The sequence below is a fragment of the Chiroxiphia lanceolata genome, chromosome 5 (genome assembly GCF_009829145.1).
Source record: "Chiroxiphia lanceolata isolate bChiLan1 chromosome 5, bChiLan1.pri, whole genome shotgun sequence".
In the NCBI taxonomy this organism is placed as follows: domain Eukaryota; kingdom Metazoa; phylum Chordata; class Aves; order Passeriformes; family Pipridae; genus Chiroxiphia; species Chiroxiphia lanceolata.
Genome location: NC_045641.1, coordinates 21464754 through 21492370, shown reverse-complemented (window position 1 = coordinate 21492370; position 27617 = coordinate 21464754). Strand labels below are relative to the sequence as shown.

The 27617-nt window shown below is 37.1% G+C and overlaps 1 protein-coding gene and 2 long non-coding RNA genes across 3 annotated transcripts; 1 reads left to right on the top strand and 2 right to left on the bottom strand.

Annotated features, from left to right (window-relative positions):
• Positions 1–8504: 8504 nt before the first annotated feature.
• LOC116787689 lies at positions 8505–17582 on the bottom strand. Its single transcript, XR_004357392.1, has 2 exons — positions 17417–17582; positions 8505–8668 (listed from the first exon to the last, which is right to left on the bottom strand). It is a non-coding gene; the product is annotated as an uncharacterized LOC116787689 (long non-coding RNA).
• Positions 12869–13668, bottom strand: LOC116787688. The gene is made up of 2 exons (XR_004357390.1): positions 13532–13668; positions 12869–13091 (listed from the first exon to the last, which is right to left on the bottom strand). It is a non-coding gene; the product is annotated as an uncharacterized LOC116787688 (long non-coding RNA).
• LOC116787687 (E3 ubiquitin-protein ligase Topors-like) lies at positions 13727–15309 on the top strand. Its single transcript, XM_032689511.1, has 2 exons — positions 13727–14022; positions 14647–15309. The coding sequence occupies exon 2, from the start codon at positions 14705–14707 to the stop codon at positions 15131–15133; it is 429 nt and encodes a 142-aa protein (XP_032545402.1). The 5' UTR covers positions 13727–14022; positions 14647–14704; the 3' UTR covers positions 15134–15309.
• Positions 17583–27617: the final 10035 nt, after the last annotated feature.

Sequence of the window (27617 nt, the reverse complement as noted above, 5' to 3'; positions counted from 1 at the left end):
ACTTACTAACAGCAAATTAAACAAAATTCCCTGCTCACACAGTGAGCCTATCTAAACTCCTGTGAGGTTTTTTTGCATTTCTGTTTGGAAATCAGTTCTGTGATTTCTTTAGACGTGGCCTACCAGCATAGGTCACAGCTAACTTTTCAGAAGCTTCCTTCCAAATATTTGGCTTAATTTAAGCCTCATTTGTGCTTACTAGAAGTATTTTTTTTTTTTTTAATATGGCAACTGGGAGAATATCATCCTGGTTCAATTGTCAAAAGGCTGTACAGCTGCACTGGGAATTTATTTGGCTCATTAGGCTGTTTTATTTCTCTATGATATTTAACAATGCTGTCGGGTGTGCAAGACTAAACAATAATTGTTGTTAACTGCTTTTCATGCCAGCATTCTTTAATGCCTTTAGTCAGTTGGGACATTTACACCATCAAGCTTTGGAAAGAGACTCACCCCTAAAACTCTCTGTGGTCTACTCAGTTGCTTCACTCTGACTCTGGTCACAGTTCCCAACCAGATGAAGTTGAATGTGGAAATAAAATTCCCCTCATCTTCAAGATTTATATTTCCTTTCTAGTAAAAATGTAAGAACATGCTGGGAATAACTCCTTTGATTAGCTCCTTTTTTTGCTAAACAAACCAAAAATTATAATATTAAATAGAACAAGCTGTGCATATAAAAAATGGTGCTGATTTGGTACTCATGTGGCACATTATAATTAAATATAATTTTAAATATTTTCACTGGAATAAACAGTGACTCACTTGTTTTATTTTGGGTATTTTATTTTTGCTGTTTATACCTGTAACAAAATCACGGTTCTTATTCATTTCCAACAGTGACACTGCTGTCAAAATCTGACTCCATTTCAAAAGAACAAGAGACTTGCTTATATTTTTAATAGCCCCCTGTGCTTTATCTGTCATCTCATAAATGACAAGAGCAGACTTAAAAACCAAATAAAAAATATAAAGCTTTTCATTTTCAACACCATTTTTAAAATCTCCCTGTCCATCTCTCTGAGATGATAGTATAAGAGAGAGCCTTGTAGCATTCATTACATTAAAACCATACCGACTTCAAGCTCTGTTCTTTTATGAGCTAGCTAAATATATTCTAACTGCTTGTATCCTTCTGCCATCCTTGCACATTTTTAATGCCTCTTTTAGCTGCTTGATTTATCTCCAAACCTGCAGATTGCCTTTATAAGAATTCCCATTGACTGAAATGATACTCATTCATGTGAGCAGAGCTGATAAACTGCAGGCCTCACTGTCACACAGAGCTGTGCTGACTATGATGCTACAGATTTTGCTTTCTTTCAGTGGGCAAAATAGGTTTAGAAACACATTTTCCCCTCATCCCTCAAAGGAACTTGTAGCAGAGTAGCTGAGATCCGAAAACTGGCTTTTCAAATGACAGTAAATCATTTTGAATGGTTTCTGCTTCACCTGACATATCTTGATCTAGAAAGACTTTGCCACGGTAATAGATGTTTTCAGCCCAGAGAGACTCAGGCATCAAGGTCTTGTCTTTTTTATGTAATGCTTAGTGCAACATTCCCTATCTACCTGGATGGTTCCTGAACACCCTGGGAAAATATTTATGAAAAAATAAATTAGTGTTGTACAACTTATATGAGCTTTTTAGTAATAAAAACATGTCAGACCAATTCACTGAAGATTAAAATATATGCACACACAAAAAGTCTTAATTCAAATCTGAATCTCCTCCCTAACAGGCATAATTCATTCACAATGGGATTAAGGGGAGAGAAGAGGAAACACACTTTAATCATGATATTGTGGTTCCCGAGTGAAAGAAGCTCAAAAAGGAACTATGGTCTTCCATCCTGAACAAATACCTCTGCCTCCTGTTTTTGCTTCCTCGTCTATGCACAAACCTGCAAGATTTCTGACTTCCACAACTAAACCCACATTGGGTAGCTCAGATAATTAGCACGATAAATGGTAAACCAGCTAAGTTCTTGAACAGCAAGTCACAATATCTCTTCTACATCTGAAATAAACCTAAATGCTGATTTCCATCTAGTTCTTTTACTATACCTAGGAAGTGGAGAATAAGAATAATTGAGGTTCTACTTGCCCAGAGAAACCAGAATTAAGAATGTGTTTAACATTTATATATCTTAAATACAGCAATATATAGAAACAGAATTTGATTTTCAACAACGGAGTTTTTAATGGCTTCATACAACTCTTTTACAACAGTGAACATCCCTGTCATTCTTAAAAGAAAGAAGAAAAAATAGGAAAAAAAACCCAAATCAACCCCAATTCATCTGTCCTTTTAGACTAGGAAGAAGCTGTAATATTTGCAATCTGGGTTCAAGTCTGAAAGGAGGATTTGATGAACCGCAAGAAAGCTGAGCTCAAAGTCAGAAAATGGAGCCAACTGCTCAGTTCTGGCTCTGCTCACAAATCCCCTGGCTCAAACAAGCCACAGAGGGGTAGGTCCCAAGTTACCCCGTAGCTGCACCTTTTAAGGGTAACTCCTTGGTGACATATAGTTAGTATACACAGAGGTAAAAGAGAGCACCTGAAGGATAAGTCCATGGGAAGCCAATTAAAGTTCTCTTGAAAACCCAGTTCTACCTGCTCTTTTCCTCCTGACCTATTTGTGTTTACCTCTATCCTTCTCATCAATGTTTTGGCCAGTGTTTTTACTGCAGGGCTATAGGCAATGACAATACTGATTGCTTCAAAACCACCCTCCAAGTGTACCACTCCTCATTACAGACCTAAAACAAAGTTACTAATTTCTCCCTCTACTTAAAAAACCCTTTGAGAATATTTTGTAGGAAATACATCCACGATGCAACTGTGGAGCACTCTGGCATATGCAGAGTTTTAAAAAAGTTTAACTTCTTTTCAACTTTCAAAATAAATCTTTTATTCTGTAAAATAAAAGTGTTTCTCCTCCCTGATATGGATACACTCACATTTCTTTATATCTTATATGAAAATCAGTATTCTTCTTACCTACTTTTGGGGCACTACAAACTTACTTGAATGAATGCTCCTCTAAATACTCTTTTTGAATCACTCATCAAAGTATTTTGAAGTGTACAAAGTGTATTTTAGTGACTTCATTAACTGCATGGTAAAGCAATATACTGGAAGAATAGCCTATAAAATGGATTTCTCTGTTGTTTACCATATGGTCATGTCTTATATGTGTAACTGGGGAAATGTAGTTGTAAAAGAGAAATTCTATCCTGTTAAAGATCGTCTTCAGTCTTTAGAGATTTTTAATTATAGTTGTATTGTCATCTGCTAATTTCTTTTTCTTTTCAAGTCTCTTTATAAAATTTCAGGAATGAAGGAAGTGAATAGGTCTCCCCTGTAGATGTGAATGTTTCCAAAGTCTGTTTTCTGGGATATATGTGTGTATTACAGGTATATAAATTTTTTCAGGTACATAAATTTTTTATGTGAAGATATATGTATGGTATAGAACTTCCTTTAGGTAGATTTTCTTTCCTTCAGAGAATATCTCCACTGGTTGTATTTTCATGCTAACAATATTACCATCAGGGAGGTACACAATATGATAGGAAGATAATAGTTTTTTATAAAAACTGCTGTGAAGACCGTGACAATCTTTACTTGAAAAGCAAGGTGTGTTGATGGACTAGCACCTTGCAGAAAATTAAGAAGTCTTGGCTCGCAGAAAGTTCAGATAACTAATAAAATTAGCAAGTCTTCAGAAATTAGGCAGACAAACATGAAGAGTGCTTGAGAATACAGCTTTTCTTCATGGTAACCACAACAATTAAACTGCCTCTGTGTTCCCAACAAGTGCAATAAGACACATAAAGTTAGGGTTTCTAAATGCAGGCAATTGTAATTTGTGATATCATTTACAGACATAGCTGCTATTGCAGTTAAATTAATGTTTTACTTTGTGTGGCCATTAGAACATATAAATAAAGCATGATGACCATAGTAATATCTTTCATGTTAAAGTGATTAGATTCGGGCCTAATTAATGGCCAGATTCAAATTTTACATTATTCTTAATTTTTTTTAAGCTAAGTAGATGCTAATGTAAAACCAGTTTTATTTATGAGTATTTGAAAAGCCTAAAAATGTCTGGCTTATTCTTGGTGCTGTGTGTCTGAGTGTTTTGATTTTATTCCTGTTGCTAATGCATTTGGTGCAGACACTTGTTATAAAATCCTTGAAAGACATTGTTTACCACATTTTGTGAAGGATGTCAAACAAAAAAGCTGCTGGTTAGTTTGGTAAGTGTCCAAATGTTCTTCTGGTAAAATGTCTTCCTTCTGAAAATCATTTGGGAATGTGTGTAACCTTCTTGATTCTATTTGCTTGTTAAGTCCAATGGGAAAAAGAAAAAAAGAAAAAAATGAATTTATATGTGAGTTTATAAATGCATCTGTTTTTTTTTTTTTACTTAAAGAAAGAAGGGTCTTTCTTGGCCTTTTAATTAGGGGTAAATTCAGTATGTCTTAGTTCAATGATAATTCTCTACTCATGGACGTGGATCTGATCTCACAAATTCTTACTACTTGGTTCAAATTTGATTCTACAGTGGGTTGTAACTAATTTAAGCAATATAGCAAGAATGGATGTTACGTTGATGCTTCCAGCTTCTAATAATTCCTATAATATCTCTTTCTCATTTCCATTCCATCACACAAGTTCATGATGATTGGTCCTTCTTATTAAAAAAAAAGTAAAAGTGAAGGGTTTTTTTAATCTTTAATGTTTAATTGTGGATTATTAAAAACAAAAAAAGAAGTGTAGAAAGAGGAAATGGCATTCTGTTTCCCTCACACCTAACCGTAAAACACTTAGCTATGGAGGTTAAATCCTAGGTGCTATATGAATATGATGAATCCTTAAGTTCCCAGAGAGCTTGTGGAGAAAGTCAACCTCTCCAAAGAATGTTTCAACTAGTAAGTTACAAAGAGCACCCATTTCTTTATCAGCCATACAGAAATTTCAAGTCATTGTGCTATAAAAGTTAGCCCTTCAGATAAGCTGAAGTTATAAATTACATGGGATAGATCAGAGTAAAACTGTTTCCTATCACTTTTCTGGCTGAAACTGAAATTATACTTCCCACTTTCCAGTAAGGCTGACCCAGTGGATATGGAAACTCAGTTCTCAATGAATACCTTGTTAAACATTTAGATGCAAATTAACCTTCTGATACCTTATGACAGGACTGTCAGCAGATAATATCTGAATATTTTCTATATTTTCAAAATGTGTGGAAAAAACCTGACAAGAATGAAAGACTTTTGGGGGTTAATCACTACAATGATGTCTTCCATTGCATATTTTTAATTCACCTCTTCTTACTGATGAAAAATGCTAGAGTGTTCCCAAGTTACTTATATAATCAAAAAGTGGAACATCTTCACACAAGGTCTACATTTCAAGGAAAATTTTCATATTTCAAAATTTATTTATCTCCTTCTTGAAGGCCATAACTGATACCTTCCAAGTTTCCTACAACATGACAATTTCAAATAATTTAATTATGAGTTTTCTTCATTTTCAAAATATCATTTTGTGTTTTAATTGAAGTTAAATGTTGTGTTTTTTCATTTGTATTGCATTCTTATTTCATATCTGATTCTCTCTTCAAACATCCCCCACTTCTACCTCCTCCCCCCTAGTTTATATACTGAGCATGACGTCATATGGTATGGAACATCCCTTTGGTCAGCTGAGGTCACCTGCCCTGGCTGTGTCCTCCCAGCCTGCCATGCACCTCCAACTTCCCCACCAGTGTGGCAGCGTGAAAAGCAGAAGAGACCTTGGCTCTGCATAAACACTGCTGAGCAATAACAAAATCATCTCTGTATTATCCACCCTGTGTTTAGCACAAATCCAAAACATAGCCCCATATTAACCACTGTATAGAAAATTAAGTCTATCCCAGCTGAAAGCACACTTATTCATATTAATAAATTATAATACTCTAAACTATATGGAAATACATATTTGTTCAAATATAAGTCTGGTAAAATAACGAAAGGACAACTATTAGTTTAATCTTTCCTGTCTCAAATAAATTTTTGTTCTATGAAAAATATGGTAATTAGATAAAACAAAGACATTATTTCTTGTTTGTTATGTTTGTTATTTCTTGTATGTTATAAGGAAATGATTTCATTATATCAAACAGGAAAAACTGTATGATGTAGGATACCTAATATATAAAATCATTACTTAGCAGGAGCTGCCATCTATTATTTCTTTTGTTTATTAAAATATATATATATGTATAAAAAATGTATTCAGTGACATATTGAGAGATATCACAAAGTAGTGTAGGAATACTATAGAAAAAATACATGTTAACACATATGTAAAGAAAAAAATCCACAAGATACTATCTGTAATTCTAATGTTAAAATTTAGTAAGCATTTTGTGATTCCCAAACTGTGACTGTTTTGGTTTTAGTGTATTTTACTATGAAATTCTGTGTTATCAATTGTATTACTTCCCCTTTATCATTCCTCCCCCCAAAGAGCCGTGTATCCTCGCAAAGATCTCTGATAAAACTATGAAAGTGTTGTAACTAATTTTACCTTTCATGAACACTTCTGAGAGAAATTTTCACTTGGGTCAAAGCATCTTGCATTTGAACTAGATAAATGTGGTATCAACTATTTTCCCTCAACAGAAGACTAAAATATGAGATACAGTCAAAGAGAACACATTTTTGCCAGTATCATTTTTACCGGTGCACTGAAACTGAGTTCAGGCAGGTCAGCCTGAACATATTCAAAAAATATTAAGGAGGTAATTAAAACTGTATTAATAGGTAGGTAATAAGAACAGATACAAAAGAAGTAGCCATGAAAACTTAAATATAGTTAACTAGTTTATTCTCTGTAGTCAGGACCAAGTTTTTATAACTAACTTTGACTTCAGGTTCCTTAGGTTAATATTAATTTCACCTACCTTTAGAAATCTGAGACTTTTTAAATTAATTAACTCTTTTGTTTGTTTTCCTTCAACAGTTAATAGAGAGAAAAACTGCTTTTCAAATGGCTCTTTGAGATCTGTTTTCAGAAGAGAAATGTCCCTCCTGAAACTCAACCTTTTCTGGTTTTGACCAAGAAGATACCTAGCTCAGTTGCAGATATCCAGTTGTTAAATGTCTAAGTAAGGAAGTTCGTTGTCCTTTTTCTTCTACTCTTCTTGTCAGTTGTAACAATTTATCCAGATGTTAGAAAGCTTAAGTCCTGGAAACTTGTATATGATCTGTACAGATCTACGTGGAAAAGATGTTTAAAAGTAGTAACTAGAGCATGGTGAACAGCCACACAAAGAAAAATTGCATGTGTACATCTCAGTCATTATTTACACAATTCATGGATTTCTTGTATGTAGTGAACTGTGACCTTCACTCATTTACCCCTCTTAAAAAACATCAGTATATCAATACACAAATAAATCGACTTATTGAATTACACATTGTTTTAGTTCTCCACTCTCTAGGTCTAATTTACAGCTAAAACAGCAATCACATCAAGTGGCAATTCTGAGAATCTTAACCTTGGTCATCATAGACTAAATGAAAAGTGGTTCCCATCTCATCAAATTTTATTCATTATGATTCAAGTCATTATTCAGTTCCACCTTTTTGTGGAACAGCTTCCCTCTTCCCCTCTGATAGGTGAAAACATTCACTTTATTAATTTCATCTTCACTAAAAATAATGTATAATTTTAAATAGTCATATGATCTAAAACCAAAACTGTTTGTATATCACAGTTTATCAAACATAAGATGTGATGCTTCAGTCTTTCAGAATTAATTTAAGACCAAACTTGAAATGGAAAATTCACAAAAATAAATCTTTCCTCACAAATGATTTGGGTTTTGAAATTGACAGTTTGAGAGAAAAAAAGTCTACTGAAACCATTTGACCTTTTTAAGTCTGCTTTACTGCACTTACTAGTATATGTAATGCAACTATATGTCTATTAAGAAGAAGATTATTTTCTAGCTCATTCTGGCACATTAACACTATATTAGTGGACAGCAAATTCTTTATTTTGTTTTACCTCCTCTTGTATAAACACCCACAATACTCAGTGTACTTTTATTTGTGAGTTCCCAGATGATTTTTTTTATACCATAGAAGTTTTGATGTTTTTACATATCCTTAGGTTATTTTAGTCATCTTTAAAAAACCCAAACAAACCAAAGATAAAACAAAAACACAACAATATTTGTTTATCTCTTTGCCTCTACTGGTGTTCAGAAGGAAATGAATATTCATCATTGTGCATCAAGGTGTAAGTCAAATACACAAAGGTCTTGAAGATATAGTGACACCTTAAGCATTTCACCATTGACTCTGATTTACTTAAAAAATCAGTCCTGAGTAATTGATATATTCACCAAGGGGGATAGATTCTTGCACACACACACACACACACACACAAAAAAACAAACCTAAAAAAGCCCAAACAAACAAACACACAAAAAAAGAAACAAAAGAGAAAAAGAGTTTATTTCTCATTGATAAGTATTTTCTGAACAAAGAAACCTTGGTGAAACATTTCTTGTGTTATACAGACACTGAGGGAGTCACTTGTTACAGCAGAAGCTCTTTAAAAACATCTCTGTGATTAAGAACATGAATCTTCATTTCTGTATGAGAGAGAAGAAATGAAGTTGTCATGGTTATTATAGTCCAATTTAAGAATCAGGACCCTTGAAATATTTTGACTTACTGAAGCTTTAGTGAGATCAAAAACCACTGTATCTCGGTCTTGATTATACTCACAGCATTTTTCTTAGACCTGCAGACATGCAGAATAATTACACCAGTTGTACTTAGAATGTACTCTGCTTAGAATGAAATCACATTGTATTCTGAGTAAGGCATTTTCTGTATATTCATCAGTTCAGCAATTTAGCATCTGTCTAACAGTTATCTTCCTAGATATATTCGTGAGAAAACTATGACAATGATTGTCCCAAGAAGAATTATTTCCATTTTCTTTAGTCAGATGGATGGGCTTTTTTTGCAGATTCTCAATACTTGCAGATGTCAGAAGTAGGCTTGTCAAACCTTGTTTCAACAAACCTTTTTGATTTTTTTTTCCCTTCATGGAAAAAAGAGCTACACTGCACGTGTCTTCAAAGTGACTCTGTAAAGTGGCATGGTGAGTCAAGATCCTCCACATCAGGGAATTGTGATATATTAGGAGGTTTGTGAGATTATGTAGCTAATTTAAAATACAAAGATACAAATGCAAAGTCACATTTTACACTAAGACTTTTTAAAGGTTGATAATGTAGACACTATTTTGGTCAAGAAGGTAGTCTCATGGAAGGACAGGTATACCCTGTATATTCTGATATACAAAGAACATGTCCATGACTTAACCATTGTTTTGTCTGTGTAGTTTCCTGTTTTGTTACCTGTTCATATTAAGGATTAATAATCACCAAAAAAAATTAATATGTTTCTATTTATATTCCTTTTTTCCCCACAATACGTTAGTGCTGAAAAATATTCTGCTACCTTTTCCAAAATTAACATCTGCTCATACTATAATCCACAATTTAATAAGCTTGTTTGAAAAAAAAAAAAAAATCTTTGTTTTTTTATCAAGGGTTTCCTATTTTTAAGTCCTCTGCATATACCTCTATGGGTGACTATGTAACACAGTGACAGTGCTTTTATAAAAAGCTAATGCTTAACTTGAGTAAAGGTTATGAGTGACTTGTTTATTTCCCTGAGCAAGCACTGACGTTTGACTGCAAAAACCAAGCCACACAGATGCTTTTCTGTCAATTCAGTGAAAAGTGTATCTAGCACCAGCTTTCTTCACATTGAATATTCTTGGAAGAAATGTTACACATAATGTAACTACATAGAAACAATATTTTGCAAATATTTTCATTGGGTACCTTGTTCCTCTACCACCACAGTCAGAAGATACAGTTGTTCCAGAAAACTGTATGTAAAGAAGTGTTTAACAACTGATTTTCACTCAGCAATTTTCTTTAACACCTCAGGTATCATTTAGCAAATCAATCATATAGTGAGTTATGGTTGATGTTGGTTTTCCCCCTTCCTCGAGTCAGGTGAGCAGTGCTGTCCCTTAAACTAGCTACTGTGGTATAACTGAAGATTAAGTGTCGAGGTTTCACTACAGTGCTGCACATAGCCTGAGCACAACCAGATACCATTAACACATTTCACTGGGTATCTAGAAGAAGACTGGCCTTACACGCTGCAGCATGCCTTATTGGCTTTTCTAGAGACACTGCTGGCTACAGGTCATCCCTGAACAAACAAGGATTCCAGGAACAGTGAGATTCACTTGTGCTTATTAAAAACCCCAAACCAAACAGTTTGATAATTGAAGTTATCAAATAAATACGAGAATTACTTAAATTCCTGGATAGGTTATTTCTGTGAAGTTACAAAATATTCCAGATAAGTGGGACAGATTTTCTAACTTGTTTGTGTCTGTGAAAAATAATTAAATAAACAGGTTTAAAGAAAGTCACAATGAGAGCTCAGCAAGAATTTTAAATTAATGTCTTTTAAATAGTTTCAGAAAAGAGGTCTTAAGCGCTTAAGGAAACTGCTGTTAGCACCTTTCTCTGTTCAGTTCAGGCTGCACTAAACATGATTTGCCACAGTCAGGACTTCAACCACAAAGACATTGCTCTGAGTAAGAATTAAGGGGTAAACAAATAATGTAGATGTCATTGTGGTAATCTATGGTCGATGCTGGAAAGCAGTGTTGCAGAAAGGGACATGGGAGTCCTGGTCAATGGCAAGTTGAATATGAGTCAGCAGTGCCCTGGCAGCCAGGAGGGCCAACTGTGTCCTGGGGGGCATCAGGCAAAGCATCGCCAGCTGGGGCAGGGCGGTGATTGTCCCACTCTGCTCTGCACAGATGAGGCCTTGACTTGAATATTGTGTGCAGTTTTGGGCACCACAATATAAGAAACATATTAAGCTATTGGAGGGTGCCCAAAGGAGGGCAATGAAGATGGTGAAAGGCCTTGAGGGGAAACCGTATGAGGAGCGGCTGAGGTCGCTTGGTCTGTTCAACCTGGAGAAGAGGAGACTGAGAGGAGACCTCATTGCAGTTACAACTTCCTCATGAGGGGAGGAGAAGGGGTAGACCGTGATGTCTTCTCTGTGGTGACCAGTGACAGGACCTGAGGGAATGGCCTGAAGTTGTGTCAGGGGAGATTTAGTTTAGATGTTAGAAAGACATTCTTCACCCAGAGGGTAGTTGGGTGTTGGAACAGGCTCCCCAGGGAAGTGGTCACAGCACCAAGTCTGACAGAATTCAAGGAGTGTTTGGATGATACTCTCAGGCACATGGTGTGACTCTTGGGAATGGTCCTGTGAAGGGCTAAGGGTTGGACTCAGTAATCCTTGTGGGTGCCTTCCAAGTCAGCATATTCTATGATTCTGTGATTCTGTAGTTTTAAAAATATAAAACCTGGAATGACCTTTCTTGCTTTTTTGAGGGGAGGAGAACTTCAAGGGAAGAAAGGTTTTATTAATTTTTTTTTTAAGTTACAACTATTTTATTGCAGATTGTGACAAACTATGTCAAAGACATGGAAAAGATTTGAGACCAAATTTTCCCTTGAAATTTACTCAAAGTAAAAATTAATGTATTATTCAAATGCTTCTTAATAAAAAAAAAGGCTTCTAATGGCTTTTGGAGAGCATTAAAATTTTAAGCCTATTTGCGAGAAAAGCACAGAATGTGCATGGCATTTTTGTGTATTATAAACTTATGGAAGAAAAGAAATAAAGACAAAAAAAAAAGCCTCTTTTGGCACTCAGGACCAGATGGTTGATTTAATTTCTACCAAAAGACTTTACATAATTCCTTGGTGGATAAAGTGTGTATCAGTTACACTAAACAATTGAAACATTAATAATTGAAAAAGATGGTATTACTTGAGTGGGAAATGTAACCACCACTTTCAATACCCTCCTGAAATTTGAGTTGCACCAAGGACTTTAAAAAACAGTGGATTCTCTGCTCTGATCTTATTACAGTTAACTCTATCTGTGTGCAAGTGATGTATGGGCAGTTTAAAAATCCAGAAATTAAAAATATCTCATCAATAAATAATTTAAAATTTCATATACTATTCAGAAACTTTTGTCAAATATGCATCTAATCACTAAATCAGTAAAACAAATGTATGGAAATATCTTTTTTTGCCTACGTCTGCTGCCTTTTTTTTATTAGTCAGAATGATTCTTACAACAAAATCTTTCATGGAAAACGTTAAGGCAGAATGATCATAGGAAGAGATTTACTCTCACCATGAAATCTTATTATCCAAATAAGTCCTATCCTGTTATTTCCTGATCACATTATAAACTCACTGACACATAAGTTACTCTGCTTCCAGCGTTTTTTTCAGGTTGCAAAGTAAGATAACAAAGCTGTTGGGTGTTTCGTGAGTTTTTCTTTCTAGGAATAAGGGGGAAACTCAAACCAATGATACCATATTATTTTATAATGCCATATTATTATAAAGTAAAAAAAAAAACATAGTTTACTCTATCAAACAGAATTAAGCAATGGTTAAGTTTGGAAATTTAACAGTGTGATCTCTAAGATATTGGGTATTACTCCTTATAAAACCAATATATAGTTACTAATGTCTAAAGGAATGCTTTACACATTAATGTTCAATTCTGGAAGATGAGAAATCTAATGCTGGTATCTTCTTACAGCAACACATGAGCTGAAATTTTGGTAAAAGGGATTGGGGCAACAGGCTCTAGGTGGCCCTGTTTGAGCAAAGGGCTACCTGCAGGTGAGTCTTCCAACCTCAACCACTCTACCATTATGTGAACAGTTTTATTTTAGAGACCAGGATGAATTCAGTAGTGGAAGTGTCTGTCTTCTTCATTTTTCTCTCTTTTTCTACCTTGCTTGGTAACTATTTATGAACCATCACCTGCTTCCCTACCCTCCCTCCTTGGTGGGTTGCTTATTGCCAGGCCCTTGTGCACAGGGCACCAATTTTTCATCACAGAAATAATAAGTTAGAGGTGAAAACCCACCTGCAAGGCAACAAGAAGATACCAAACATCTTGCAAAACAACCATCTGTCTTCCTGTCTGGGTGGCCAGTGGTGGGAAACCCTTCCCTCCCCTTTCCCACAGTTTGCTCCCATCTGTCCAGTTGCAAGGACCTTTGGGTCCTGCACAGGGATTGTATGGAGCAGCCCCTATCTGTTTTCATCTGGTCCAGCAACAGGGGGGAATGGTGGACAGTAAGCTGAACACGAGCCAGAACTGTGACCCACCCTTTAGCAAAGCAGTCCAAGGGTATACTGGGCTGCATGAGTAAGGGACTTGTCAGTAAGACTCGAAAAGCTACTTGGAACTGAATCTATCAAGGAATGCCACAAGCAACAAGAACTTCTCTAAACATCTAAGTGGCAAGGAGAAGACTAGGAAAATTATGAGCCCACTGCTGAATAGGTAAGGAGATGTGTTACCTTTGCTTCAGTGATAAGCTGGAGCTGAAAACTAGTCTGCCACACCACAGGAAGGTACCAAAGCATCTCCCAAAAAAACTTTCTCCCTTTAGGGTACCTCCCTTTGGGATGGCCAATGATGAGTGGCTCCTTGGAACCCAGTGACATCACAGAATGTGACTGTGACATCACCCCAACCTTCCTGCTTTTCAGCACCCAAAAGTTCTATCCCTTGGCACTGTCCAGAACTTTTGTGGGCACACACACATGGCGAGCAGGATCCAGGAGGATCGTGGTCTCGCTCTTTAAGCTTTGGCTTGGTAGAGAGCAGCAGCTCCAGGTACTGAGAAAAGGCAGTCTCTTCTAAACTCCTCTCCCGTCTGCCCAGTTGTGAGGACCTGTGGGTCCCATGCAGGAGCTGTCCTGGGGCTGTGAGAGCCAGGAGGGTGCTGGGGCCATCCAGCACTGAAGGCTTTCAGCAAGTTTCCCTGCTCCATCACTGTGTCCTTCAGGTACCTTGTGCTAAACTAGGCCGTGTCTGGGAGACATTGTTGGGGGCTCTGGTGTCTTGGGCACAGCAGCTCTTTCCCCAGGGCTTCCTGACACCTCACCAGAGCCTGCCCCAGGGCACTCACCCATCTGGCTTGAGCACTAGGGAGGTGTGGAAGAGACTGGGGCTCCCCCTCCTGCTATCCCTCCCTCCCTGCCTCCCTCCCTGCCTCCCTCCATGAAGCAGACCTCCACAGAGTCTGTCCAAGACCCTTCCAAGTCCCAGCAAGAACCTCTCCAACCTAGAGCCACATGGGGTCCCCTTGCCCCGGGCCCCTTGCCCAAGCCTGCTCTTCCCTTGGAGCACAGGCAGGAGGTTTCCCCAGTACCTCAACATCCAGTGGAGGCTGCTTGCCTGGGAGAAATAAGGGTGGAAGGTAGGGTTGCAGGGCTGCCTTTTGGTCTGGCTGGCCCACATGGCAATTGCTGCTGCTGTTGCTGCTTCTGCTTTGAAGCACCCAGAAGGTGACCCCTTTGGGATACAGTCACTTTTCCCAACCCACAGCTTGCTTGGACCTTCCTTGTTTTTCCCCTTCAAGCGCCGAGAAGGTCAGGCATCCAAGCACTTTGCATGTCTCTCTGGGCAGGGCCAGGTGTGGGGCACTGCAGAAGTCCTGGAGAAGAGAGTCTGCTACCAGGGCCAGCATGAGCCAGCTGCCACCAGCAGGGCCATCAGAGGTGGCAGCAGCAGATGGCAGATGCCCCATCTGCCTGGGTGACCTTGAAAATGCCACCTATGTGGAGGTCTGTCAGCATTGTTTTTGCTTCATCTGCATCCGAGAATGGGCCAAACTGACAGAGACGTGCCCACTCTGCAAGCAGCCCTTCGAGCGACTGCTGCACACCGTGACAGTGGATGGCAACTATGAGGAATATGTGTTTGACCAGTCTGCCCACCGCCAAAGGAAGGCAGCCAGGATCCGGAGCAGATCCCCACAGTGGCACTACAACCTGTGTCACAGGTCCACTGACATCAAGCCCTCCAAGAGCCGGAGCAGATCCCCCCAGAAGCATGACAACCCACATCGCAGACCCCTGACACCCAACCCTTCACAGGGAGGAGGGGGAATATAGGAACTGAGTACAGGGGGATCCAGTAGCTGTGGAGCCCTCCAGTGCAACTTCCTAGCAGGCTTCTGCAGCCAGCATCTCTCATGAGGGAACACCACTGACCTCAGAGGAGCGCCTGGCCCCTGTGGCAGCCTGACCTTTTTCATCTGCAATAAACAGCCAGGTGCTTTCAATTTAAAGATGTGTATGATGATTTCCGTCATTGTTAATTGCTACAACATAAGGTGTTTCTCTCCTGCTTTCCTCACTTCCCACTTCCAAGCACCAATGCGGGGGTGTCCAAGGCCTTTGACCAGCAGCTGGTCCTGCTAGTGCCTCTGCACCCAAATGTTTCTGGCCATTCTTTAGGCACTACTCTGTCTATCTCTGACAGCAGCAGCCGGCCCAATTCCCCATGGCTGTGGTTGGCAGGCAGGAGAGAGCTTGTTGTGCTCTTATGGCTAAATGCTCTCTGGGTCACAAACCCCATCCCAGTGGAATGAGGACTTTTGGTGATTCACACACCTTGGCTTGATCTCGCTCAGGAGAGCAAAGCTCTGAATCTCAGGCATCCTGGTTTTTCAGGAACCATCCAGAAGTAAGATGACTTGCAAACAAAGCAGTTTTTCCACAGACAAAAGTTCTGGAGAAATGGGCATTCAGGAGCTGTGTTGGAGAGCCTGTATTGAAGAGAAAGCCTGGACAGCCTATTTCCAACAAGAAGTTAGGAGTAAATACACAAGAAGCAGCTTTGGCTACTCTCACCACCATGAGCAGTCACAGATGCAGAGGTACATGTCCTGTGTCCAGGGAAAGCAGACAAGGACTCTGAGGAGGAGTACTGGAGATGGATTGCCTATGGAAAGGTGCCAAGGTCTAGGCCCAGAGGAAGTCTCTGCAGCAGGACTCCAAATTGCATGTTGAGAATACAGTGTCAGGTTCTCAACAGAAGTGCATGGCAGAAGGATGAGAGGCAACAGGTCTCACCTGAAACAAGGCAAGTTCACACTGGAAAGAAAGGGCAACCTTCTTCCCTAAGGGGACTTTCCAGTGTGGAAAGCCTAGAGAGGCTGTGCTGTCTGCATCCTTGGGGCTTTTCAAGACCAGGCTGGGAAAAGCCCTCAACTGAATCATCATGCCTTCTGGCTGATGCTGCTTTGAGCAGGGGGCTTCACTGGGGACCTCCTGGCATCCTTTCCAATCTGAATTTTACCATGAGCCTATGATTTTCCTTTTTCGATGTTGCTTTCTTCCACATCCAGATGAAACCAGACGGAAATATTTAAAAAATATTTATTTAACCCATAAAGAAAAAGACAGAAAAATGGATGTAGTGGTTCAGATCAATGTACTTCTAGCCAAGACTTCATTTTCAACAGTGTTCACTATTAATTCACAATAATAAAAATGAACATGATATTTAGCCCTCAAATTTTCCAGGCTTCAATTATTGTCTGCTGTAGAGACTTTTTAAGCATGATATAATTTGTTACTTAATAATTCCACACTAAGTCCCTCTGAAAAATATTTTTCCGCATTCCTCTCATAAAAATTCTGGCAACCATAATGTAATTTATTTGAAGAAAAACCTTCCTCAGTTTGTTTGAATCTGCCCCAAACTATATTTTTGATGGTCTTATTTCTATATCAATATGTTTTTATAAGCTGATTCTTATACTTGATCTTCAACCACTCATGTCCTGCCCTAATGCTTACTGAATGTATTTACTCTAGATGTGTTTGTTTGAACATTCAACTAGCAAAGAACCGTACATTTCATTTTCAGGAGTGGCTGAGGGAACTGGGGTTGTTTATCCTGGAGAAAAGGAGGCTCAGGGGAGAGTTTATCTCTAGAAATACCTGTCAGGAGGTTTTAGCAAGGTGGAGGTTGGTCTTTTCTCCCAGGAAACTAGCGACAAGATAAGAGGACATGGCCACAACCTACTCCAGGGGAGGTTCAGGTTAGATATCAGAAAGAATTTCCTCATGGAAAGGGTTGTTAAACACTGGAATGGACTTCAGGAGAGGTGGTGGAGTCACCATCCCTGGAGGTGTTCAAGATACAACAGGACATGGCACTTAATGCTGTGGTCTATTTGACATGGAGGTGATTGGTCAAAGGTTGGACTTGATGATCTTAGAGGTCTTTTCCAACATAAATGATTCCATAATTCTGTGATTTCCACCAATTAGTAACATACAGAAATAAGAAAAAACCCCAAAACATGTTTTCTTTTTATCAAAGGAAAGGTGATGATTATAGGAATATTACAAGATAAATATTTCATCGTTTTACTGTCTACTTACTGTAGAGTCTGCCAGAGAGTAACAGGAAAGACATACTCTTTCCTGAAAAAGCCATATGTTTTATGAAGCATGGATTTGAGAGCATCAGACCTGCAAACATGAAGAAATTATGCTAAATACATTTCTTTTATCAGTAAAAAATGCTGTACTAGAGTGTATAGTTTTGATGGTGTTACTACCAATTCAATTTTCAGTCATGGTTTATACTTTTTTTGTTATAAATTGTAGTGACGGATACAATAACCTAGATATTTCACCGTCATTTTCAAGTTGTGTTAACACATCTCACTCTCCAAGTTTCCTGACTAACACATAGTTGGAAGTGGATTTGATCAAACATATCATCGAAGAAAGTCACATCTCATTTCTCATATGAGAAATCTCTTACCAAAGAGTAATTTTGCCAAAATCTTTAGCAAGTAAGTGTTAAGGTTTACAAAAGAAAAGCCTACCACTGCTTTGCACTGTTAGAGCTGAGACTACAGGAGCTTATTATTTAGTGAGGATATTTTTAAACGTTTTTTAACAATTTTAGCATTTTGTTTGGATTATAATTTGAAAAAAAACAAAACAAACAAAAACCCACCTAAACAAAAATTGTGCTTTCTAAAACAACATTAATCTGGAAACTGGTTGCATTTGATTCTTTTTGTGGCTACAGAAACGAAGAGTAAAAATGAATTTTAATTACACTCAAATGTTTGTACTTGAACCCACACATAAGACAGTGGACTCTCAGTGATACAATTAGCATATTATGATAATGTACTATGTCTCTTGATAAGACTGTTTAAATGACTGTCCTTTACAGAAATGATCATGAAGAGTACTGGCATTTCTGTGTACAGATCTCTCAATATGCAACTGGTTGACTAACAGTTCAAATGCTGTTATCAGCATATGAGAAAACCTGTACTGACTCTATTTCTCACTTTTTCATTTTTTATTTCATTTAGAAAATAAAATAAAATCTTTCAACCTAAGAAAAATCAAGCTAGATTATATAAATCTGTTATTAGAATCATAGAATAGACCAAGTTGGAAGATTCCTGGAAATATCTGCTCCAAACTTTTGTGGTAAAGGGAGACTAGATGAATTTTTCTAGAACCCTGTCCAATTTCATCTGATTGTTCTTACTCAAAAGAGCCTCTCTCAGTGCAACTTGTGTTCTTTACATTTGCCTTCTCTGGATGGCTCCTCACAAAGAGAGAACCTCCTCTTTGTGACTGCCCTTTAAGTACTGGAATACTGTGATGACCTCATCCACAAGCCTTCTCTTCTCCAGTGACAAGAGAGATGTAAGTCCTTCAGTCTTTCCTCATAGATCAGTTCTCCAGTGCTTGGATCATCTTTGTGACCCTCCTTTGGACACTCTCCAGTCTGTTCTCATCTTCCTCTAATTGTGGAAACCAGAACTGAACACAGTACTGCAGGCGAGGCCTGACAAGGGCTGAGTGGAGAGGAAAGATCACAATTTTACCTCTATTAGTTGTACCCCTGTGAATGTAGCCTGGGACATGATTTGTCCATCTGGCTCATCCATGTTAGACTCCAAAAATCCACAAAATGGCAATCAACTACTCATTTGCTTCTGTTTATCTGATGTTAGAAATAGTTATCAATTTTAGTCCAGCTACATTTCTTACTATGCTAATGTATATCACTTTTGCTTATCTGAGACACTCAAATTATAAATAAATCATTTGATAAATAATAAATAAAGAGTTCCATCATTATGCTAGAAGGTCTAGAGAGCTCTTCTGTATTATGATTATTCTTACTACATTAAACCTGGCTAAAATAGTTGTGACTAAACGTAATTTATAGAAGCCAAAATGTTTCCTGAGAGGCATATTGGTTTCAATGAATTTTTCAAAGGAAAGTTTCCTGCAGCCCAGAGCTCCCTGGTCACCTTTAATGAGAAAGAGAGAGGAAAAAGAGATGACTTAAACCCCTCAGGTACTATATTGAAAAAAATCAATTTTTGAAAGAATTCCATTGTCAAAGGAACACTTGTGGCCATTCCAATGTGGAATAGAAACAAAGTTTGAGGTTTTGAAAATTCTTTTTCTGCCAAGTTCTCTACAACATGTGATGATTCTTACTCAGAACTATAATTTCCAGAATATTATATCAGTGCATGGTTCAGTGAAACCAGTCTCTTATGCTGTGGGTTGTCTCCAGACACAAAGAATTATCTATATTTTGATACCTGTAACCAAAACTATAAAATGACTGAAAGTGAGTACAGAAAACAAACCATAAATTTCGTATTACAGGTTATGTGTATACTGTCTATTGACAAGGAAAACAGCATAATAATCCTCAGCAGATGCTTCACTCTGGGGTTCACTTCAAGTTCTAATGAAAAAATGAAGGCAAAGTTTCACAGGTCAAGATTTATGTCCACCATTTCTTAGAAAAATTATATAATTCAACAATTCAGAGAAAATATTCAGAAGGATATTTCCACTTGAATGCTATAGTAAATCCTTTTGATGTCAAGATTCACTTGGATCCTTACAGGTATAGAGGATTTGACAGGCTGCAATAAAGTAGACTGAAGGAATTGAACAAGGTCCTTGCAAAACTGCTCTATAGCTTTTGAATGAGCATGGAGACTACATAAAGTCTCTGCTGACTGAAGAAATGCAAATGCTTCACCCACTTTACAAAAAGAGACAAACCGATGACTCTAGGAAGTGGGGCATGGGTCTGTCTGGCAGTATATTGCTTCTTATCAACCTGATTATCTTCTATAATAAACAGACTAGAACTGTGATTGGAAAAAGAGTAGATAATGTCATCTACCTCATGTGACTGAAGGGAGAGCAGGGGATAGCATTTACCTCAGCTTTGTCAGTCTTTTCACTCCGGCTCCTATGATATTGTATCCAAGTTAGGATGGTCCATTCAAGGTTTAGATTGATGGACCAGACAGCTGCATGACCCATCTATCTGGATGACTGGACTCAGAAAGTAGTGATTAATGAGTTCTACTCTACCCAGAGACCAGTAACAAGTGAACTGGTGTAGAGGTCAACCCGGTGGGATCCATCTTGTTAAACAACTTCATAATTGATGAGGTGACAGAGTGTAATCTCATCAAGTTTGCAAATGACACCAAACTGGGGTAACCTGTTGATATGCATGAGGGTAGGGCAAAGGGACTTAGGCAGGATGAAAGAATGGACCACAAGGAACCTCAAAAAGTACAAGGACGAATTAAAAATGCTACACCTGGGAAGGAAGAGTAATTTGCAATGGCACAGAGGACTGGCAAGTAGCTCTGCAGAAAAGCCTTTGAGGCTCTGGCAGACAACAAGCAGCGTATGAGCCAGCTGTGCTCTAGCACCAAGGAGAGCCAGTAGTTTTCTAGGCTCTATAAACAGGAACTGAGAGAACACATAGAGGCACTGACATTCAGTTTTGGTCAGTCCAATGCAGGCAAGATATTGCTGAAGAGAAAGAAGCTTAAAGGTAGAGCAAAATCTTAACGACTTTCACCTTATAAAGGTTCAAAAAGATGCAGAGTGTAATTTGCACAACATGGTCACCACGAGGGATAATACCACACACTGTGCTTAACTAACTCTATTATTCCATACTTACTGTTTTATAGTGAGAGTGTAAGGCCCTCAGATTGATAAGAGTAAGATTGTTCCGTAAAAATTATATTATTGTAAGAGATAACTTTGTCTGGGAAATGGCAGTAATGGGAATAATGAATAAAAATTTTGAGAAATTCTTTGTGGTCCTTTCCTAGCAGGTGAATGGAACTTGATCGAGGCTTGTGGCACTACTGCACAGACTTGCTACCACTCCCTCATGGAAGTGTGTCAGAGTTCTCCTCTAGTGTGGAGGATGCAGTAGGATCTGCAGGGAGTCAGGGGCTGGCACAGCTGGCATGAGCAATCCTGCAGCCAGGCACTACTCTCAAGGACCATCCTTTGAATTAAAATTGTTTTGATGTGAGTATGGGGACTGAGGAGAAGGACTAGCTCCAAGCGAAATGCATACTCCCAGTGTAGCTCAACTTTGTGTAAGACAATAAAAATTAAAGAAAAACAAAAACAATGCGAAAACTTATTATAGTGTAATTATGCTAATGCAAAACTTCAAAGACCTGTTTGTAAGTTTATGTAGAATGGTTATGAAGTATGCAAAAATAAATGGAAAGTTAGCTGCTTTGCTCTTTTCTGAGGATATGCTTGTTTCATTATCAACTTTTTCCCCTTCACAGCACATTTTATAGCCAAAGTATCATTACATTAAGAATTTTAGCCTCATTTGCATAATGCTAATAGCACAAAGACAGGTTTGCTTAACTACCCATACAGGAACAGGATTGCTTCAGCCCTAGAAGAAATGGATCCACTAGTTAAAAAAAAATAAAATAAAATAAAATAAAATAAAATAAAATAAAATAATAAAATAAAATAAAATAAAATAGAATAAAATAAAATAAAATAAAGCTGATATTATACTGTCAACCAGAAATTGATTTTTTTTTTGTTAATGCAAAGTTTTATTATCTCAACTAAGCAGATATGTGTCATTAATTCAAAAGAAAACATCCTAACAATCTTCTACCTCACAATGTTCATATTGTGCATGGGAGTGTGGGGTACTTATTGAAATAATAAAACAAGACTTCAGTCAACAGCATACAAAAAATTAGGACACACTGTATGGCATTTTTACTTTTTTCTTTTTGAAGAGAAACTAAAAAGTCTTCGTTGGTCCCCAAATAGTGTTTCAAACTCTTGACACATGATTAAACCAGAAATACAACATACTTGCAATATCCTATTGCTGTTAGTGGGAATTCAAGGTATAGAAAGGGAAAATTAAATTTTCTTATTGTAAAGGGATTTTTCACTAGGATGAAATGGTTAAAACACTTCTAACTGAACTGGTTGACATAGGCTCTGCATCTCAGCTGTAAAGGAGAATTTTAATCTTTCAAAATTGCATAGATTGGTTTCTCTTTAAACAAACAAAGAAACAAACTTTTAAAAATAGTCCTTTAACAAACCTATGAAACAGTCCTATTTGCTAGAAAATATGTCCAAAGTTTTCTAGATATTTTCTGACTTTACAATAGTGACATAATCCATATTGTAAATGATAAAAGAGAAATTTAACCAGTTAGGTAGCTTCTTACCTAAGAGGAATTATAACAAGAAATTTTTTTTTTTGAAACCTGCTACATAGTTTTTAGCAAGTAATTGATGTTTGCAAACAAAAATGGGATTAATGTGGACAAGCTAATATAAAGCTCTTTAAACCCTAAAAACTATATTTACCATTAAGAATATTCTAATCATCCTTCAGAGGATGTCTTTTGTATTTTCTTCATTTTCTTCAGTTGTTGTTTGTAATTTCTAATAACATTTTAGGAAAAAAAAATGAAACCAAACCAAACCAAAGCCCCAACACTGGTTCTCAGAAGTAGTCCAGACGAAGGAAAGTATTTTTAGCCACACATGTATATTATGATAGCATATAGGATCCTCTTTCAGGTGCACTAAAAGAAATTTATCCTATTAGTGGTCACAAAAAGAGCTTTTTGCCTTTTTAAAGGCATCTACTAATTCTAGACAGATTTTAAAGATTGGTGAAATATGTAAATTGGAAATAATGATTATTGTTTTAAATTATGGGATGAATTACAGGTCACAGGTCTAAGAAAAGAAATTTACAGAAGGACTGATATCGAATAGGAAATGAGCACTAACTGTAAATAGGTCATTGTAATGGAAGCTCAGAAATATTATAGGAGATTAGGAAAGAAAAGTTACAAAAGGTAGCAGTTTCCAAAGAATTTCATAAAAGGAAGAAAAATAAAATTAATATTGTTTTGTAAGGGAGGGTCAGTTTTTGTTCAAAAAAATTTCTAGTTTCTTTAAATCAAAAATTACTAGAGAGTAGAAATAAGATAGATAGATTCTAATAGCACCATGTAGTCTAAACCTGTCAGAATTAAAGGTATTTGCACTGGCTAATTATTGAACTATGTTCAGTTGTGTTTTATGCAAGAGAGAGAAAAGTAATGATTAAATGCATTTAAAGCTCATATTCTTAGGGGAATCAGGAGCAGAATATACTGTAAAGTGTCAATTCAGAATGCATTTCTTTTAAGCAAATCAAAATCAGGTAATTATATTTGCTAGTATTGTTTTTCTACCTCCCAGTCATTTAATTTATGTTTTTGAAATGGTTTAGGTAAACAGTTACTATCAAAAGCTAAATTTTATTTGCTTGAGGCAGATTTTGCTCACCTCATTCTTGTTACCCAACACAAATATTTAATGAAAATTTATACGAAATCTGTTGTAAATGGAAAACAAATAAAATTACATAGAACAAAAACAGGAAGGTCCAAGTTCCTACAATGAAGAGGGAAAACGCCCCATTTTTAAAGTTGTTTTAGATCTTGAGAAATACAACAATTTCCTGTTAGTCTACTAACTTTGAGCATACATGGGACAAGCAAGAACAGAAAAGATTGATCTAGTCACCTAAATATTTCTCTTCACAGTGAAAGGCAGATCAATGTGTAGTGTCAAGATTTTCATGGAAAGAAAAGGATGCTTCGAAACTGAAGCCCAAGAAGTCTGGCTCATATATGGGAAACTAGAGCTGGATATTGGCAAAAAGTAATCCTGTCGTGTTGAGACACAATTGCATGCTCCAAACCATACAGGGCTCACATTCTGCAGTATTATTCTATTAGTGCGTGTTTATTTTTCTTTCAAAACTGAAGAAAGATCACTGTTTCCTTTAAAAATGGCTTTACTTTAAACATTTTTTTCTGAATATATATGTGTTTAGACTATGGCTCTACAACATGGGCAACCAGGTAGTACTTTACTGCCCTCACTAGTGACTCTGGGCTGTGGAAGTTCCTTCTCGCAGAGAGAAAATATGTTTAGTTTTATCCCTTAATCCTTCCAGACTGAAGTGTTGTGTTGATTCATTAGTAGTCTGTAATTAACAGGTAATCAGAAAACTATGCAATTCTGAGAAAAATAAAAAATATAAACCAAAATATTGGACACTTGCAACATTGATACAGACCTGCAAATTTCTGAACACCTTTTGCTAACCCCTCCAAATTACTGACCTACACCTATGGGTGAACATTCACACAGACACATCCACTGATCTCCCAGGCTGCAGGGGTTGCACCTGAAAGCACTCACCTGCCTTGCCCATCTTATTTCCTCCTCAGGGTCCCCAAGGTTTCTCTGCACTGTAGTGACCCAGTTGAGACCACAGATAAAGCTGAATTTTACTTGTAATACTTATTTGACAAGAAGAAGGCTTTTGATCTAGCTCCAGCTCTCAAGACTGTTTTGTATTTTGCATTAATCACTGCCAGACCAGAAAAAAAGATAACTCCACAAATTGTTTTGAGCCTACATGCACTTATAACGAGCACAGGAATTTAGCTTGGACACTTCTGTAGAATAAAACCACGTGGGTTCAAGGACCCTAACATAGAGAATGGATTTTAATCTGGGTTCCCAACACCCTGGCTAATAGCTTTAAGATCTGAGCTATTTAGAAAGAAAAGCAGAGATTCTTCCATTTATACTGTGAAAAAAAAAATCTCTTACTGAATTCTCTGCAGAGCACAAACTCTGAGGCATGCTTGGAGAATACCTGCATACAATAATTCTCTTGAGTGTGCACAGGAGCAGGACCCAGTGACTGACTGAACTACCAAAAACTGCAGTGTCTAATTGAATTAGATAGTATATGGAGTACTTCAGCAGTCCAATGAAAATCTGATTAAAATTAATTTTATAAGAGATATTAGGAGTTTACTTTGTTTTCTGTTTCATAAATGTGGTCCTCAGCCTCTGTGTCATTTAGGAAACCTTCTTGAAATTACAATGTGTTTAGAAAATCTAAATAATTTTGAGTTGTGCAAATAAAGTAGAAATTACCCCTATATTTTGAGAGATTACATAATTATTTCAAACGTAAAAAACCCAACATTAATAAAATGAAATAAATAAAACCGTTATATTTTTTCTCTAACTAAAAAACATCTACCAAGGCTGTTATTTCTGTACATTGTACTTAGGAGTGTAATAGTTAACTATTTGCATTGCCTTGATTAGCATAATAACTAAGATTGGCAGTAATATTCCTAAAGGATATTTTGTCATAGTTGAGAGCTAAATAACTGCTCAGTCCAGAGAGTTATAAAATATAGTTGCATTTCTCTCTAGATCAAAGATCAGATATCTGATAAGTGATTTCTGTTTCATTAGGAAATGAGACACCACAAAAGAAGAATGGAGGTACAATCAGCATATTCACAAAGATGACAAAGATGTTTTGCAGAAGCTGGGTATGTACAATCAGCATTAAGGAAGACTCATGTCTTTTACAGATATTGCAAGTTTGCCTTCTACCAACAAGCAAGTCTTCTTTCCTGAAGGGGTTCCCTTAGCTCCAGACATATCTCCATATGTAGCCCAAACCCACTGACATTTCATTTTCAAATTGTAAACCTACCTACCTTTGCATTAATTTGTGGTGTTCACGTTCTCATATGCAAACCATTCAGGATTAAACCATTTAACCATAACAGCTTATTAAAAAAAACCAAACAAAAAAGATAAGTTACCACAATATGCAAATTACACAATTGTTCCTTGATAGGTAGCCTACAGTAACAGAACAGAATGATCTCTTGCAAGAAAAATGAAGCAGAAAACTCCTTTACATGAACTATTTTACTCTGAGGTAAGTGCATACATTTCCTATAAGCCGGCTGATGTGTTTGTGAACCGCTACACTTCTTGATCACAATGTTTGTTTATGTGCCCATTCCTTTACTGACACTTGGAAAATTGTCAGTGTAATTCAGAATCTGCTTCTGCCAAAAAAGAAAAGAACAGGTTGCTTCTGAGTGAGAACTTTCTTGTTAATTATAGAACTGTTGACTTTCAGACTTTCTGTTGGCACAAGAAATGAAGCTAAAACTGGGTCAGAGAAAGAGAAATCGGTTACTGCCAATGGCACATCACTTCTTCAATATGTGCTTCATTCACCAAGAAAGGAACTCCGAGATAGTCTTATTTTTGCTACTCTAACTGATTTTAACTTTCCACTCTAACTCGTTTTCTTCTTGACCTCATTCTCACTTATTAGAGTTAGCCGTGAAGATCTTTTAAATAGTTCTGCCATGCCAAATGTCTGTTTTTTGTAGATGTCCAGAAAAACACCAGATGGTTGCTTCTGGTCATTCCAGTTGGGAATATCACACCTGAATTGTCTTACTACAGAGAAGCCTTCAGTTATTTTCTACTTGCTACTGTTTATTCAATAAACTGAAGTTTCATTTTCTGTAACCCCAGACAAAAATCCAAGAAACTCAAATAAATCAAGCAGCGAATAGAAATCTTCAGGCCCTAACTGCAAAACCCGGTCAATTTGGTTACCAAACTTCATCCCACTTAAATGGAAATGTTTAAAAGCCTCCTGTTACCCTGCAACATCATTTATGTCTTGTCAAGCAGAATCCTCAGATGTTAATTCAGTTCTTTCCTTCTCTGTAAACTTGCTAAATCAAATAAAATTACCATAATCAAAAAATTTAAAAAATTGTCTAACAAACTATTAGAAACATTCATTTTAAAGAAAATCTGGAATCTGATTTCAACACTGAAAATCCTGTAGATACACAACATTTACCATCTGCAATAATCCACTATAATCCCTTTACCCACAGAACACTTCTTACCCACTATTTTGGAGATGTATAATATAATAACAAGTTTCAAGCCAGGTGGATTAGAAAGATAAACTCATCTTAAAGTCCCACTGCTTTTCAAGTTATTATGCTAGAACAAAGTCTCCTGTCTTCACTCTGATGTACTACTAATTGCAAACCCAGATTGAACCTCTACCTCCAGCAATAACTGCCAGTGACAAACTATAGGTGGAGAGGAAGTAGGGGGGAAGAATCATGTATTTTATGTTACCTAATAATGGATATTTCTAACTTTTTTATTTGCCTGGTCATTATTATTCCATACATCACCATTGTACATTCTTCTCATTTACCCTTCTCTGCCACTCCCTTTGTTTTTCCTTTTTTAACACCTGCACTAATGATTCTAAGTCAAGGTTATCGCTGTTACATTTTTTCTTCCTTAATTTATTGAACTGACCTTT

What these genes read in the sequence shown, in the direction of transcription:
- LOC116787687 (XM_032689511.1), top strand. Translation starts at nt 14,705, where the DNA reads ATGAGCCAGCTGCCACCAGCAGGGCCATCAGAGGTGGCAGCAGCAGAT.